This window comes from Somniosus microcephalus, chromosome 4 (genome assembly GCF_052327205.1).
Source record: "Somniosus microcephalus isolate GS21.2 chromosome 4, FLI_Smic_1.0, whole genome shotgun sequence".
Taxonomy (NCBI): Eukaryota; Metazoa; Chordata; class Chondrichthyes; order Squaliformes; family Somniosidae; genus Somniosus; species Somniosus microcephalus.
The window spans coordinates 241,722,104-241,739,745 of NC_140990.1; the positions used below are offsets into that span (position 1 = coordinate 241,722,104).

Genomic DNA, 17,642 nt, shown 5'->3' on the forward strand with positions numbered 1-17,642 from the left:
CATGATTATTATACTATGTTTTTTTGTCACTGCTTTTAACTCTTTGATGCTTTGTTAAGGAGTTGGAAGAGCATGAGCGAGGTGCTGAAGAAGATGAGTTTAATGAATTAATCCAGTATATCCAACAAAGAATAGAAAAGGTTGAGGTAAGATCTGCACTATAATAAAATAATAGTGACCTCAAGTTGTATTCCAGTCTAGTGTTTCACAGTGTTTTGTTTGAAATGAATATTTACAAAAACATTTGTCCTCTCTGCAGCCTATTGAATTAATCAAGAATATTGAAGACCAAATTGTACGTACAAATGTAGATGCAGTGTTTGAATGTGCGATAAAGATAAACTATCCTGAAATCAAACTTTCCTGGTATAAAGGAACTGAAAAGTTGGAATCAAATAGCAAGTATGAAATTAGCATTGATGGTGACATTCATCGCCTAAAGATCAAAGACTGTGCACTGCAAGATCAAGGCAACTTTCGCATTGTCTGTGGCCCACATATCTCTAGTGCTAAACTGACTGTTGTCGGTAAGTAGTATTTGCATTTTTAATTCTGAGTGTTGTTTCCATTTTTATTAACTCATCTAACTTATTTGCATTTGTTTGTGTTCTCCAGAACCCATCGTTGAACAACACCTTGAAAATCTTTCCGGTAAGGAAGGTTATATTTGTATCATGGTTTGCCAGTTTTCCTTACCAGACCTGAAAACTGAGTGGTTTAAAAATGGCAGCAGGATCGAGGGACGAGGCAGATATTCCATAGATGTTGCGGATAAGTTGCAGAAAGTCACTATTAGTGACTTAAAACCAGAGGATCAAGGCCGATTTACTTGCAAGTATGAAGATCTTGAAACATCTGCTGATCTAATTGTTGAAGGTTTGTAGTTCTATCAAAAAGTCTTAACCTAGTTGTACTTTGCTGATTCGGTTTTGTATAAGTATTGTATTGCTTCTGCTCTTGTATGTTATAGCTCAACCAATTGAATTCACAAAGACAATCCAGGATATTGTGGTGAATGAACATGAGTCAGCTGTATTTGAATGTGAAGTGTCCTTTGATGATGCCATTGTAACCTGGTTTAAAGATACAGTGGTGCTGAAAGAAAGTCCAAAATACAGCTTCAGAAGAGATGGGCGCCGACATTTTATGACTATCCATAATGTCACAACAGACGATGAAGGTGTGTTTAGTGTAGCCATTAAACGTGTTCTTTTTATTACAGTAGTTATCTATCTGCAAATAAGACACTGGAGTTAATTTCTAGAGGAATAGAATTTCAAAAGCAGAGAAGTTATGTTAAACTTATATAGAACCTTGATTAGACCACACTTAGAGTACTGTGCTTATTTCTGGTCTTCATATTACAAAGCGAATATAGAGGCACTGGAGAAGGTACAAAAAAGATTTACAAAAATGATACAAGAACTGAGAGGTTATAAGTATAAGGAAAGGTTGAATAGTCTGAGGCTCTTTTCTCTAGAAAAGAGAAGGCTGAAAGGCAACCTGATAGAAGTCTTTAAAAATATGAAGGGATTCGATAGAATAGATGTAGAAAAGATGTTCCACTTGTGGGGAAGTCCAAATATAGGGGCCATAAATATAAGAGTCACTAATAAATCCAATAAGGAATTCAGGAGAAACTTCTTTACTCAGAGAGCAGCTAGAATATGGAACTTGTTACCACATAGAGTAGTTGAGGCGAACAGCATAGATGTATTTAAGGGGAAGCTAAATAAGTACACGAGGGAGATAGGAATAGAAGGATATGTTGCTAGGGTTAGATGAAGTAAGGTGGGAGGAGGCTCGTGTGGAACATAAACACTGGCATAGACCTGTTGGGCTGAATGGCCATTTTCTGTGTTGTAAATGCTATGTAATACTATAATACTAATTTCAAATAAAATAAAGGTAATTACAGGAGTATAAAATTGTATTTTTCAGGGGTTTATTCAGTTATTGCTCAACTTGAGCCAAGAGGTGAAGCTAAAAGTACTGCAGAACTTTATGTATCAAGCCAAGGTAGGTACATTAGAATTAATGCACCTTTTTAATGAAACTAAAACATTCTCTTTATTATTTTATTAATTTTCACTAATGCTAAAATCTATTCTTTACAGAAATCATCTTACAGCCCAGGAAACCTGGTGTGTAATCTGTTAAAAATCTCATATTCCAGTTCTTAAATTTTCATTAATATTACAATAAAATATAAGCAGAACTAACTGTTTTCATCTCTTTTACTTAAAATATCAGAACTTTGTTGAGTAATACTAAACAGTGGCTGTATTAAATAACTTTTATTACAAATATTTTTAAAATAAGCTGGTATTTGTTTTTCCTTTTATTTTAACTTTAAAACAGTAAGCATGCACAAAATATGGTGGTGATCAATAATTTAAAAGCTGCCTCTAACATGACTGTTTGTCATTGATGTTAATATTCTTATTTACATTTTCTCAAAATGTAGGTCAGATTTTAAAATCTAAAATACTAGTTAGAAATTTAATTTCAATTCTTGCATTAAATTGTTCAATAAAATTGTGATAAAATGGGCCCTCAGGAAGAATGAAAGAACCAAAAATAATTATCACTCCTTTTGTACTCTTTAGATGTTCCTGATATTGGAATTCCAGTTGAAAAAATATCATTTACAGGTAAAAGAGCAGTTAGCTTCAGAATGTATTATCAAAGGGGTATTGGTTTAAGTGGAGAATCTATGGATTTTATGTTTTTTCCAAAACCAAAATGTTAATTAAGTATTGCTTATTTGTTAAAACCACATTTTGGATTCATGTACACGTCTTTTAGCTGAATTTTTGAAGTTCCTTCGTGTCCTATAACTCTCTTTATGATAAGCTGTATAAACGCATCTTCCTTGAATTTGCTGGAATTATTTGTTATTTACATATTTTTTCCTCATCTCTATGTTATAGAAGAAGAATGGACAGAAGAAATAGGTAACATGCTTATATCCTTTCTGTTTTAATAAGTTAATGGAGGTTATTAAATCCTAAATATTCCAGCATTCTAAAACAGCATAATTAAAACATACTTTGGCTATGTAATTTCTTCATGTTATGCCAGTACCATGAAAACAAATTTAGATTTTCTGAAATTGTCTAGTCAACTGCACCTGAAAAGTTTCACAAGTGCCATTAAGAAGCATGGTTTTCCTCTATCAAAATGTGTATTAATGTTTATAGCAATGTTTTTATAAACAGCATGTTTGCATAATATGTATGCCTTTTATGAAAACATTTATACTGTCTATACTTGTATTCGGAAGTAATTTTTACTTTTGTGGGTGATGGAAAACTGGAGGTACTGGATCAGCCGCCCATTATACACCCCACACGATTTTCCTTTCCATTGACTTTAGTGGAAAGGAAAACCAGGCGAGTGTATAAAAAGTGACCAATCTGCTACTGCTGCTATTCCACCACCACCAAAATATTAAAATCAGCCTCTTAGATTGCAAGCAGGTGTTGGGAAAATTCTAGTTTTCCTGGGTTGTTTTCAGCGTATATTACACAGTGACACTGAAACAAACATTAGGCAAAAAAGCTACTCAAATGTCAAGAGTAGCTTTATTTGCAACTAAAATAAACATTTAAAATACAAGTTTAAAAATGGTTTCAACATTACACCTTGTCTGTCCTTTTTGTCTTCCGGATTTTTCTTTTTTCCTATCTCTGTTCTCACTTCTTTTTAATTATTTAAATTATCTGTATATCTATCCAAGATCGCACTGTTTTCTGACCTTTTTTTCTTAAACAAGAATGACTTTTTCTTGCGTCTCTCATGTCCAAAGCCAGTTTTTTGAGCCAGTTGATGCCAAACAGAAATTAGTCTTTTGCCCAAAACAGGTACAAAGTGGGCGCTGTGCCTGCAATGCGAGCCTGAAGATGAAGGCCCGAGGCTCACCAGAATTTAGACTTCGGGCTTCATCAGCTACATAAAACCGGTGAGCTGCTGACGCCAATCAAGCATCCTAATGCAGCCCTGGAAAATTCAGCAGGCTCCAATGCAAATCTGGCCCTCATGTACACAAACTGACTTTGAAGAGTCATTAGGCAGGATTTTCATTGGGCTTTGGAGGCGAGTGAGGGGTTAAAATCGTGAAATCGAGGGACACGAACCCATCCCGCCCCCAACCCGCCTCCATGCCAGTTTCAAAGGAGGCGGATACCCGACCTGTGCTGGGAGCTGCCTCCCCGAGGTGGGAAGGGGATTAGTGCCAATTAACTGCCTGTTAACGGGCAGTTTTTGGCCTAATCCCTATTTTTATTCCTGAAGTGTGGGATTCCCGACGGCTCCAAACCACGCCAAGTTAGCGAGGCGGGTCGTCGGGCTGAAGGGCTTGGAAGGTTCGAGATGTCCGGTGTTCAGGTGAGTGATGGGTGCATGAGTGCAGAGGTAAGTGTGTTTGGTGTCTGTAAAGTGTTAAAAGAAGTTTTACTTACCTTTACAGCCTTCCTTCCTTCAGGTCTCGGGAGTCCCTCATCTCACCAGCACAGAAAGCAGAATGGCCGCGAGCTGTCAAAAGTTGCAGTATTCAGCTTTCTGTTCTGGAGAGATCTCTAAATCAGCCTGAGAAGAAGGAATTAACTTAGTGTACAGATTGTCAGTGTTTGACAGCTTCAAAGAGCTGTCAAACGCTGATATTTCATCTGTCAAAAGCTCTTGACAGATGAAATGTCAATCTGTGACGTCGCCTGTTGCTGGGTGGCCCTTAATTGGCCTGCTGAGCCCGCTGAGCAGGCTCAACAAGGTCAATCAAGTGAAAATCGAGTGGGTTGGCCACAATTCGATGGAGGCGGGACTACAACCTCAAAAGTTGTAGTCCCGCCTCCTACACGCCTCCAGTATCAAAATCCAGCCCATTGAATGTGACAGTGTAAGAGAGCTAAATTAGTTGAAATGAAAAGGTGTCTGAGTAAGCTTGGATTAATGACTGTATCTGTACAGGTATCTGTATCAGAATCACTCAATATTAATTTAGTTCTCTTTCACAGCTCCCTGAAGTCAGTTCCCCAATTATGAAATCAGCACTCACTGTTATAACAAATATATTGTCAAAAAATCAATACAAATAGAAAAATTGAACAAAATGTCATTTTCATTGAAATTATTTTAATAAATTTAGAAATGTGTTTTATTTTGTAAAAGTATACTGTCTTGTCGCAAGTGTTATGTATGAAATATACTCTGTTGCTAAGTGTAAACTAATGTAAGATAAATCTTTTAAAATCCCTGAAGCATGCAAGACAAGTGAAGACATTACTTACACGATTTTGGAGGAAGAGGAAATCAGTCATTGGAAAGGTACAGACGAAATTATGTTACCTTGATTAAATACCTAGCTGCTACTTATTGCCTAGGCTTACATAAGAAGAATGAATATTTGGGTGAGATGTCAAAAAGCTGCTGGTGATCATGGAATTGTATCCAACATTAATCCAGCACTTTTAGGAGAAGACATACATTTATGCCCACTTCAGTGCTTTTTAAATGGTCAAATTTCACTGAAATAGGATTAGGACGTTATAGGCTTTCATTCAGATTTCTTAAATGCACTCTTTTTTTTAACTGAAGCAATAGTGGTGTAAAACCAAAATGTTTTTTAAGTTTCTGAGGTTCCCGAGAAGACTACTGAACGTGTTCCTGTTGAAGAGGAAGTTTATATGAGAAAAGGTACAAAAGTGAACAGAGCCCCTTGTGTTTTTTAACGAGTGTGATTTTTGTGGCCTGTCCTATTATCATTTTATTCTTTTAAAAATTTTGTCTTTAAATAATCCCTCCCTTGTAATTGTTCTTTTTCTTTTAAAAATGCTAATGATTTATTTCACCGTCTTTTTGTTTCTTGGTTTTCTCTTAACTGTTGTGTAAATTCAGGTCTCTTTGCATGTGTTTGTTTGTGTTGGTTCCCATCTTTTAGAAAAAGTTTATGTTTAATTGTGGAAGTCTGATTATAATCAATTAATTTGTACTTGATTATTTTGTAATTAGTGTAAAAATTCAAGAAAATCTGCAATAGGTTACCTGAAAGAAAACCAAATTGCCCTTAAGATTTTCATAAAGAATTTAAAATTGAATATATTTAAATTAGTTTAATATTTTATGTATTGAAACTAATTACTCTGCTTCTGAGACCTTTGGTAAGCATGTGGATTTTTGAAACTCAAGCTAAGTTGTCTAATTTTCTGTAGCACTTGTACGTATGTTTAGCATTTGTTGCCATTTGGCACTTCATTTGAATGTCTTTCGTTAGTAATTGTTTGTTGTGCTCCCAGATCATGATCAAGCTTTTTTCTATATATTGCATAGTTTTTCCTGTATTTTCTTTGCACCTTTTCTTATACTTTTTTCCAAACGTAAAAATGTACAAGAAAAATATGGAAACATCAACAGTACTATGGTAGTTTTTAAAATATTAAATACATTTCAACTACTAAGTGTATCCCAAACACTTAATAAACCTGTGATGTTATTGGACTTTAGCATGCAATTTACTGCATACTTTTAAAATCTGGAAACACGAGGTAACATTTGAAATTGGTAAGAACTCAAAAGGACATTTGTTTGATAGTTTTCTTGCTGTCTTTCCAATAACCAACCCATTTTCTTGTAAAATACAGGAATCTCTGTAGATGTGAGAGCACAGAATGTTTGTTAATATATTGTGTTAAATGTGTATAAATGTCTTCTGTTAATTGGTGTGGTCTACAATAACAATAATATCTTTAAAGTGTCTGGAGTTGCCAGGGTAGCTGTACCTGAAAAAGTACCTGAACAAGCTGCTCCCTCTCAGATTCCTATTGTACAGGAGGCAGTTCCACAAAAAGGTACAAAGAGCTTGCAGTTTGTTTGCGACAAACTCCATGTATGTTCTGTGTTTCTTGTTAGTCTTCATTTTGATTTGCTCACAACAAATGCCAGCTTGTTGTATTTACCTTAGCTTATTCTTTATTTCTGTAGGGTTCTTTGAGATTTTATATACTCGATCAATTATGTTTCAAACCTGGTTTGTTCTCATAATTGCTACTGTCTGTGTACACAGCTGTTACTGATATAATTTTTAATGTTCTGTGTAAAAGGTTTAAAATTGTAAAACCTTTGTTTTCTTATACTTTTTTGATCTAATTTAGAATTGTGTGTCTTTTAAAAATAATCCACATTGTACATGTGTCTAAATAAGTTTGGATCTGATCTCAGTCAGGAGCAATAATCTTTACATGGCATAAATTGCCACGAAAGTATCACCTCAAAAAGTTGTGTCACTAACTATTCCAAAAAATTTAGAAGTGCTTTGTGGGGGGAAAAAAGCAATCAATGGCCGTAATTTTCTTAAGGTAGTGGGTTGAAGGCGGGGGCCTCCGAGGCAGGTGGGAAACCTGGGAGGCCGGATTTCCTGCAGGCCCCGCCGACTTTAAAGGCAGGGCCTGATTTGCATGTGATGCTTCTGATTCCTGCCCGCAGCCAGCCAGATTGAGAGGCTGGCTGGCTGCGGCGGGGGGGGGTAGGCTTCAGTTGCGGAGAGGGAGTGAGGGGTCGGTCCGGTCGGGGATCAGGGGGGTGGTCGGGGAATGGCAGAGGGGGATCGGGGAATGGCATAGGAGGATCAAGAATGGGGGAGTTGGGGAACGGCAGAGGAGGATTGGGGTTCGGGGGGGGATTCAGGGAATGGTAGAGGAGGATTGGGGATCGCGGGGGAGGATTGGGGATCGGCGGGGGCGGTCAGGGATGGGGGCGTCGGGTATTGGCGGGTGGGGTTGGGGATGGCGGGGGGGGGGGGGGTCGGGGATTGGGGGTTGGCCAGAGGATCGGGAATGGGGGTGGTGCTGGGGATCGGGAGGGGGTGATTGGCGGGTCGGGAGTCAGCCGAGGATCAGGAATCGGCAGGGGGGTAGACAGGATCGGGGCCGGCCATTGGAGGATTGTGGCTGGCCTCAGCATCATCATGGGGGGGGGGTGGGGGGGCCTCGTTGTGGGTCTCCGATCACGGGGGGTGGGCTAGGTAGGGACCCTGGATCCAGGAGCTAGGTATAACGCTACTTACCTCCTCAGTTTAACTGTCAGGTTTCACGAATTGTGTGAAACCCGTCCACATGCAGTTAAATTAAAAATGGAGGTTAAAAAAGAGGCTTCCAGCCTCATTACAATATTTAAATTGATGTACAGCCCCTGGGAGCGGGTTAGTCACCCACCCCCTACCCGCCTCCGTTAAAACCGAAAGAGGGCGAGTTGGAGGCGGGATCAGGTCGGGAATCCAATTTTTAACATTTTAACTGCCCCCACGCTCCAAACCCACCCATTTTTTTAGGGGAAAATTCCAGCCAATGTTAGCATGTAGTGTGGCCTTCATGGGAAATTATTGTGTTTATCTGCTTATGTCAGAAACCATACTTGTTTCATGGTGTTGTTTTTGTGTATTCTTTTATCACTCTTCTATATGTCAGTGGATTGGCATAAAGAAAGTAGGGTTCTTATGAGCTGTTATAATCTCATCTGCACCTTCTCCAGAGCCTCACTGTCCTTCAGCATATGCGGGTACCAAAGCCTGACACAATAGTCCAAGTACAGACCTAACAAGGCCTTGTATAGCATAAATAAACTGCTCTTTGTTTTATCTTCGATGTTCTTTGCAATACACACTAAAACTCTATTTACCTTCACTATAGCCACCTCACACCGCTTGTACACTTTTAACAAGTTGTCAACTGTTAACCCCAGATATCTCCCTTGACCATGCCTGGTCACTTCACTTATCCACAATAAAGAACGTCTGCCACTTATGGGCCCATTCTCCCAATTTATATAAATCAGCCAGCAGCCTATTAATTTAGCCTAAAATGCTTACTCCTGTACACAGTTTACTGTGATTGTACAAATGGTTCCATTAATGCCTTCATCCAAATCATTAATGAACATGATGAAAAGCAATAGTTCTAACATGGAACCTTGTGGAAGTCCACTTGTGACCAGCTACCGTTCAGGTACACTTCTATTAATGGCAATGTTATGCCGATGAGATTTCAGCCAGTTACCTGTCCAGTATTATACCTGTCCTATGTTCCTATATGACTTCTTTTTTCTAGTGGTCTTCTATGTGGCACTTTGTCACAAGCTTTTTGGAAAACTAGATATATAACATCAACAGGATTGTTATCATCCACTATTTTGGAGACTTCCTCAGAGAACTCAATCAGTTTACTGAGGTAGAAACTGTTTCCTGAAGCCATGCTGGGAATCTCAAATAACCACTAATCTCCCTAAGTGATCATAAGTTACATCCATGCAATACCTTTCAACAATTTCCTTATGAATAATGTCAAACTGACAAGTCTATAATTCCCAGAGTCAAATTTCTTCTCCTAATTAATAGGGTCACCTAATTATGCTTCTAATCCATTGGAACCAGCCCAGACCTCAAGAGCTATTGAATATATGAATCAGTGACTCACATGTAACCTCCCCCATTTCCATAAGCACTCTAGGGCAAATTAATCAGTTTCAGCAGCATGATCATCTAAGACCATGCCTGCAGTTATTTCTATTGTAGCATCTCTAGCAGCACATCTATCTAATGCTACCAGGACTGTAGCATCATCATTAGTTTTGAAAAACAAAGTACTGATACAATCTTTATATTTGATTCCGTGATTATATTTTAGCAGCAACTATCTACAATAGTGCGTTTGATGTGACTCCAACAAAACTGAGTGCAGTGTTGCTGTTTTCATGTTTCACCTCCCACACATTTTGATTTAAAGTTTAGCTATCAATTGTAGATTTTTGAACATACATTTTTGTATTAGAGTTCCCGCTAATAAAAACATTACTATAAGATTCATGATAATTGGTATACATTTACCACTTCTTATAATCTTGACATCAGGTGGCTGTGCTTTGTAACCTAATTGTTTTTTAATGTATACTGTTGTTCCATATGTTTTGTTTCATCTTCCAAGTAATGTTCATTTTCTTCAATGAATTTTATCTAAAAATGAAAATGTTCTTTAAAGTGCCGAAGAAGCCTGTTGCTGAGGAGATTACAGCAGTTACTGTTTCGAGAAAGGAAGCCGTTCCTCCAACAAAAGGTATGGAAATATGCATACAATACTTCTAAAATTATACTGTAAAAAGAAATCACATGATCTAGTTGGCTATGCCGTGTGTGTTTGTGCATTCATGTTGTTTCCTGCTGTTTTTGTATATTGTAGTTTATAGTTTTGCTTACTTATCCATTAAATTGAGGGACTCATTGAATTAGAAACACTGGTTTGGGGGACTTATTTTAAATTTTAATATATTACAATGCTAGAAATTAGTGTGTTCTCATTTTGGTCAATTTACTAATAATTAATTAGTGTTATTGCAACTAAAGTCATTTAAATTCATGTCTAATATGATGTATAAATCTTAACTTACAACATTTTTGGAGGGAAAGGTGAATTATAATAAGCAACTAAGTTTTCAGCTTGCTTGGTTGATTTATATATTTATGTTACAGTTACTTATCAGTAAATATTAGCGAAACATGTATGCATACATACATGAGAACATACAGATGTGATAGTAGATGAACCAGAAATTAGTGAATGATATTGGTTTTTTGATTAGCTCTTGCTTTCTGAAACCGCCAACAGGAAATCTTCAGAGGTTGCAAATTCACCTCCTGGAGATCAAGGCTGAGAATGCCTATCACCATGCTACACATTATATTTGGAACTAAACTTTTAATACTGTAGAATTATCTACATGCACCTTCATTTTGAAAAGAGATTTGAAATGTTGTTGAACAGACATATCTTTCTGCTTCCCAATATGGCAGTTTGGTTGTTACTAACATGTTGTCATAAACATGCTGTTCCAATAGCATGGAACTGCTACAAGCCAGCTTGTTTGGAAAGTAATTCTGGGGACAACACCAGAGGCTGTATATGGGGGATGGAGTTCTGTCCATGAAAAATCATATTCGCTGTGCTACCGGAAGTGATAGAAAGTATGGAGATTTGCAACAAAAATCACTTCTGCTGTTTGAGAACTAAACCTTAAAATATCCAAAGGATTTGTGTGTAATTGCTCATAGCTGCTGGATTAATTAACTAGGTTGCATAAGGCAATAATAAGTTTATGTATACCAGAACCATGATGCAAAATGAGAGATTATTGTGTGATTGGCACAAGATGGTAGACTGTGTAATGTATCAGTTGCTTCTTTTGTGTTTAATGTTATGTGCACTTCTGTGTTAAAATGTTCGAAGTGCAGGTCTTTGATTTTTTTTTTTGTCCAAAAATTAAATTCCTTAAAGTGCCAGAGGTTCCTGAGTTTGTTCCTGAAGAAGTGAAACCAGTTATACGAAAAGAAAAGGTTTCTCCAATAAAAGGTACAAAAGAAGCCACGTGTTTCATACTAGCATTGTTCTTTTGATAAATGTGTATTCATCTATTCATCTTGTAATTATCTTGGAAAGTAGTTCTCTTTTAGAGGCTTCAAATTGCCAATGCTCTGCTACTTGTTCATCTTATTTTACGATATGTGTTGTTTTAATTGTTTGCTTGTGAATTTGTGCCATTCTACCACTGCATTGTGTTGTTCTTGTATTTATTGATACTGTCATTATGCTTAGTTAGGTATTAAAACACATAGGGGGAAAAATTTGGTTGGTTTGCACCTTCCATTAGCGCCTTAAGAGGGCGCTAATGGGGCGCAAAGCAACTAGCGCCCGGGCGCGGCGATGTTTGCACCGCTCGCGAAATTGACCAGACATTTTGCGGCGGCGCTAAACACTACCGCCACGATCTCCTGCGCCTGCAGATCATGACGTCAGTCGAGCGTGCAACGCCCCGGTAGTGCCCCAGACCAGATCTTGAGTGGTGCCCCTTGCCTTACCGCCTGCCGCTAGCAACGACAGGTTGAGTGGAGCATTTTGCAGTTGGGAAGGAACTGGGGGAGCGCTATTTAAAGGCGACCGCTTCCTGCCTTTTTTTGTTGGCGACATTTTTGCACCACGCATTCTGAGTGAGAGAGAGAGACTTCTGGAGATATTCAACGCTGTGTTGAGGAGTTTTGGGTACTGAGCAGCACTTTGCAGGTTCATTTTGATTTGCCCTTCCTTGTATCGATTTAGAAGAGACTGTGGGGGCTGCACTCTGAGCTCTTTCCCTGGGCTTCTCCATTGTTCTTTCCAGCAGATTTGATGTACAGGTCTCTCCAGGCCGAGATTCAAGGCTGTAATGAGCAGGATATGGATGGAGTGCAAGATCAACCCTCCCCTTTAAGAACTGACCAGCACCAGTGTGTCTGTGTTCCATTGCTGACTGACATCACATGAGCTTCGCCAGCGCTCTGAGGTAGCGCCTCGCTCCTCGGCGTTAGTGCCTTAAGAGAGGTGTGTAGCGCCTGATTTAGCGCTCCAATCACCTCCATGGGCGATTGAAGCCAAGTTTGCAGTTGGAGGCGATAATTAGCGCCAAGCGCTAAACTTTGCGCCCAGCTGATAATTGCGCCCCAAACGGGGCGATACCGAATTTCTCCCCCATAATATTTTAATATCACCAATATTAGATAAATTTGAATTTTGCATTGAATTTCTTAACCAATAGCTTGCCTTGAAAACTTACCTGGACTTGTTGGGAACCCCATGATAAAGCTGGTGAAACAACTGTTTGCTTTGATGAATCATAAATGCATGGCTCTTTGGGATTTTTTTCTTGTTGCCTCAATGAAGGTGAAGATAAAGCATATCAATACAAGCATCCAGTTGCCGTACGATACTGTACAAATGCAATCGAGATCATAATTACTATCTTTTGGTACTTATATTTGAGGAACAACAGCGCAATGATGGACTGCCACACCCACAAGGGAAGATTAGGAGCGTGATTGTATTTCTTTTTTGACCCAGATTATGAAGCTCATCAAATATAATGAGGGAGCGGAGGAGTCCACTTTTGTCATTTGAATTTGAAAACTATCTTTTAAACTTTTACTTTTTAATCTTTTAGTTTATCTTACTACAGCTTAAGCAGGAGTTTATAACAATCCTGCTACATCTTACTCCTCTAACATGCTGGCTACTAACAGCACCTTACAAGTATGGAGCTTGGCTATTATGGCTGGGCTCAAAGCAAGTGGTTGGAAAATCAGAGTGTGCATCTTTAAATCCTCCTGCCCTTCAGGCTGGACTTCTGGTTCACCGCAGGCCACTATTAGTTGTTCATGTACCACTGTCAGCAAGTGATAATGTCAGAGTTTTGTCATTGGTAATAGCGTATCTGCACACTCAGTGCCACTTCCTCTCGACCAACCAGTCTTGGTTGTAATTTTGAGTTATCCACGAGCTGTTACTGGCACGAGATTTTTCCTTCCAGAAAAAAGTTATCCAGGGGACTGTTTCCCTGGCTGAGTTTTTTTTTAATTGATGTAGTATTGGCCTTAAGGAAAGCATAATTTCATTTACATTCTTTACCGCTAGAAAAAAATCTCTCATTTTAAAGCTAACAGATTTTTAAAAATTGTGTGATAGACCTTAATTTAGAAAATCCACTGATCTCAACTGCAAAATCATGTACAAAAGTAATTGTTATTGTGATCTAACAACAGCTTGCATTTATATAGCATGATTAATGTAGTAAAACATCCCAAAGCATTTCATAGAAGTGTTATCAGACAAAATTTGACACCAAGCCAATATGGAGATATTAGGACAGGTGACCAAAAGCTTGGTCAAAGAGTTGGGTTTTAATGAGCATCTTAAAGGAGGAGAGAGGGAATGATTTGGAGGGAATTCCAGAGCTTAGGGGCTAGACAGCTGAAGGCACAGCCGCCAATGGTGAGGCGAAGGAAATTGAGGATGTACAAGGGGCCAGAAAGCAGAATACTTGGAGGGTTTTAGGGCTGGAGGAGGTTACAGAGATAGAGAGCGGCAAGGCAATGAAGGGATTTGAACAAAAGGATCAGATTTTTATATTCGAGGAGTTGCTGGACCGGGAGCCAATGTAGGTCAGCGAGCACAGGGGTTATGAATGAATGGGACTTGATGTGAGTTAGGTTAAGGGCAACAAAGTTTTGGATGAGCTCAAGTTTACGAAGGGTGGAAGATGGGAGGCCAGCCAGGCGAGTGTTGGAATAGTCAAGGCTGTAGGTAACAAAAGCAGGGATAGGCCGAGACAGTTGCAGAGACAGGCGATATTTTGGAGGTGGAAGTAGGTGCTCTTGGTGATGGAAAGGATATGGGCCGGAAGTTCAGCTCAAGGTCAAATAGGACGCTGAGGTTGCAAACAGTCTGGTTCAGCCTCAGACAGTGGCCAGGGAGGTGGTTGGAATCAGTGACTAGGGAACTAGGCTTGTGGCTGGGGCCAAAGACAATTGATTCGGTCTATCCCATATTTAATTGGAGGAAATTTCTGCTCAGCCAATACTAGATGTCGGACAAGCAGCATGACAAGTCAGATGCATTGTAGGAGTTGAGTAATGTGGTGGTGAAGCAGAGCTAGATTTCCCCAGCGTATATGTGGAATCTGATGTTGTGTTTTCAAATGATGTCGCCAAGAGGCAGCATGTAGATGAGATTTTTGAGTTATGCGTTGGAAGGGAAAATATGATTAGGATGCTACCGTTGTCTGTTACCTGTTCTGTGTGATTTTCATTGGATGTTTGAATAAATTTCATTTTTGTTTTTGATAAGTTTTGGCTAAATATAAAAATATTCTTTGAAGTGCCAGAAGTTGCTGTGAAACGTACTCCTGAAGAGCCAGTTCCTGTTCAAAGGAAAGAGGAAATCACGCCAGGAAAAGGTACAAACATTACAAGATTTTATACAAATATTTTCCCAAGTGATATGGTAGTTTATTGTTGCCATTGAGGTGACAATGTTGTCTTGTTTTTATGATAATCTCTCAAATCAAAGTTAGAACTCTTCTGACTGTACAAGAATACTCATATTCTCAATGTCTGTCATGAACTTGTTACAATGTTATGATCATTGTTCATAACGTGCATAGATATATTATATATATATATGTATATAGATTATGAATATTGTGATAGCATTAACATCGCTTAATATTTTGGCAATACATCAATTAAATTGGATTAAAGCTATTTTTTGCAAAATTATGAATTAATTTTTCTCACTGATAATTCTGATCATGCTATTGGAAAAATGTGCATAACAATACTCAGTGAAACACTTAATTTGTTAGCAAAAAGAGTAAAAAGCCTTTTGTATTTTATTTTAGCAAATATATTATATCAAAGTAAAAAATATTCCATCAATTCTAGTTACTGAAGTTCCCAATGGCAGTGCATTACTTATATAAGTACTGTACCAGTAGTTGATGGAGCTTTACAGTTGTTATTGTTACAAGAAAAATTGTCTGTCATGTGTTGTCCTGTTTGGTGTTGAGATACATTCTGTATATTTTCTTTAATGATTCTAGTCTTTAAAAAAGATAAATGTTCTTTTAAAGTGCAAGAGATTCCTAAAAAAGCAGTTGCTGAAGAAGTGAAACCAATTATTATTTCAAGAAAAAAGGAGGTTTCTCCACTAGAAGGTATAATATACATAGAAGGATTTCATACCAACTTCATCATTCCTATATAATCTAATATCACCTTCATCAGATCAGAATGCAAGCATGGTTTTTCTTCATGATCATCTCATAAGTTCTAACCAGAACCCTGCTGTTGATGATGCTCATAGTGTCATTTATGTTCTTCATACGTATTGCTGGTTGTATGTTATATTGTTTTATTCTGTTGCGATGTAGAGTAATCATTTATGTATCTCATTTGTGTGTATTGTTCATGCTTTTTTGTAGCATTTAGGTAATTTTTTTGCTTTAATAGGCGGGGATTTGATCTGGAACATTTGAATCAGCAGAGGGTTGATTGTATCTAGTTTGTTATAACACCAATTATGAAAATAATTCAGGGGTTTAATTTTTATAACTTCCAGTGGTTCTCAATTGAAATTGTTCAATTGCCAGAGCAGGAATTTAGGATTTGTTAAATATTTGTCAGTTATTTAAAGAAAACAGCCCATCATTTTGTAAGCAAACAATCAGTAGTTTAATTTGAGTGTTTACTGTTTCCCACAGCAAGAGTTGATTTTTTTATTTATTCATTTGTAACATAAGTTGTCAATTTAATAATTTGGATAAGGAATATCTTCCACCAGCAAATAAAATTCCAGGAGCCAAGTTCAAACAAAATGGTGACTCCTAATGGTTCAGTGAGTAAGTGGAACTGAGTTGTGCTGATCAGAATGGCCCAACTTTAGCCCCAGGATTAGTTAGATGATTTAGTGGCAGTGGAGCTAAACAGTGCCACAATTCTTCTTAGCATCCCCAGTTCAGGGAAGAGGAGGGAACTCCTGATTATCTTCTAGAATCAGGTTTGACTCTAATGGCCCCAAGACCAAGCTGCCACCTGAGGAAAAAAGCCCAAGCATGATTGTTGGTTGAGAATAGGAATTTCTGTGCTGCTGCTTGGCAGGATAAGAGCAAATGTTACTACATTGTCATCAGGATTTTCATTGTCAGTCCATCAGACACTAGTAACCAAATCTTCTGATTGAACTAGGGTTAAGATATAGCTGTGAGGGCAACCACTAGCAAATAACTGGTAGTGCAATGCAACACCAAGTTGTCATGTTCAAGAGGTTAGGGAGTGCATGACTGAAAGAGTTAGGTCGGAGAAGAGGAAGGGAAGATGCCAACAAACCATGCTATGCCAGGCCATCAGCCTTGCCATCTCTGATGCTGACTGCTGTCCGTCTTCATATGATGTTGATGGCGGCTTCTTCCAAAAAGGTGACTGATGGTCCTACCAGGCTACTTGTATCCCTCCTGTTGTGAGCCAAATTCTGCTGCAAGAAGAGTGGAAGTGAGCTAATATGTGCTCTGAGTCAGCTGACCATCATGTGCATGATGGCAGGAAGAAGTGGCAAGCATGGTCAAGAAGGAGAAGAAGTTGTGAGGGCAGCAGCAGATTTTCCAGGTGTGAGTGTCGCAGAAAGGAGGTGAAGTTAAGTCTTCCCTGCTGACCTATGGACAGCCATGGCAAGTGGAGAAGGGAAAGATAGAGTCCTACAGAATGGTGCAGAAAGTATTTGATGTGAAGTGGAGTCTTACCTTGGCAATCTGAGTGAGATGATTAAATTTATTTCTGCTTTGCAACCAGGCCCTAGCAATAATGCTTCGTGCATTCATATATTGTACCACCTCTCACCAGGCCCATTCACCAATTTGCCTTGCCACTGGCCAACCATTAAAGGGGAAGAAGACCTCCTTTCAATTTTGAACGCTTCTTGTCCACAGACATCTTCTTGCAGCTCCACAGTGTTACTTCCTTGCTTTGGTCACAAAAAAATGCACCTCCCCAGTAAGCCTTTAAGAACCTGCAGCAGCATCTGATTGCCCATCTTCTAATCAACAAGCTGCCTATGGTGAGCGCATTTCATGCTAGCGCTTAAATCACTCATGCAACTTAAGGATGATCTGGAAATTGGGAGGGGTTCCCCCACTAACTCGTCCAGATGGCTGTAGCTTTCACCGCACGCACATCCTGATGAGAGACCAAAATCGACTTCAATGTCTCTAATAGTTAAGTGCAGTTAAGCAGCTATCATAAT

The 17,642-nt window shown here is 38.6% G+C and overlaps 1 protein-coding gene across 50 annotated transcripts in view; it reads left to right on the forward strand.

Moving 5' to 3' along the window:
- The window catches only part of LOC147120302 (titin-like), a 359,546-nt gene that overhangs the window by 162,015 nt on the left and 179,889 nt on the right, over nucleotides 1-17,642 (forward strand). For 41 of the 50 annotated variants that reach the window (XM_085986008.1, XM_085986052.1, XM_085986054.1 and 38 more), the window contains 15 exons: nucleotides 60-146; nucleotides 260-527; nucleotides 616-876; nucleotides 971-1,180; nucleotides 1,942-2,019; nucleotides 2,118-2,144; nucleotides 2,610-2,654; nucleotides 2,934-2,957; nucleotides 5,260-5,325; nucleotides 5,629-5,694; nucleotides 6,750-6,845; nucleotides 10,026-10,100; nucleotides 11,316-11,390; nucleotides 14,725-14,802; nucleotides 15,478-15,561. In XM_085986008.1, the coding sequence (XP_085842134.1) occupies nucleotides 60-146; nucleotides 260-527; nucleotides 616-876; nucleotides 971-1,180; nucleotides 1,942-2,019; nucleotides 2,118-2,144; nucleotides 2,610-2,654; nucleotides 2,934-2,957; nucleotides 5,260-5,325; nucleotides 5,629-5,694; nucleotides 6,750-6,845; nucleotides 10,026-10,100; nucleotides 11,316-11,390; nucleotides 14,725-14,802; nucleotides 15,478-15,561 (1,540 nt within the window). The remainder of the gene's footprint in view (nucleotides 1-59; nucleotides 147-259; nucleotides 528-615; nucleotides 877-970; nucleotides 1,181-1,941; nucleotides 2,020-2,117; nucleotides 2,145-2,609; nucleotides 2,655-2,933; nucleotides 2,958-5,259; nucleotides 5,326-5,628; nucleotides 5,695-6,749; nucleotides 6,846-10,025; nucleotides 10,101-11,315; nucleotides 11,391-14,724; nucleotides 14,803-15,477; nucleotides 15,562-17,642) is intronic. The other 9 variants (XM_085986016.1, XM_085986031.1, XM_085986043.1 and 6 more) reach the window with 4 other exon arrangements.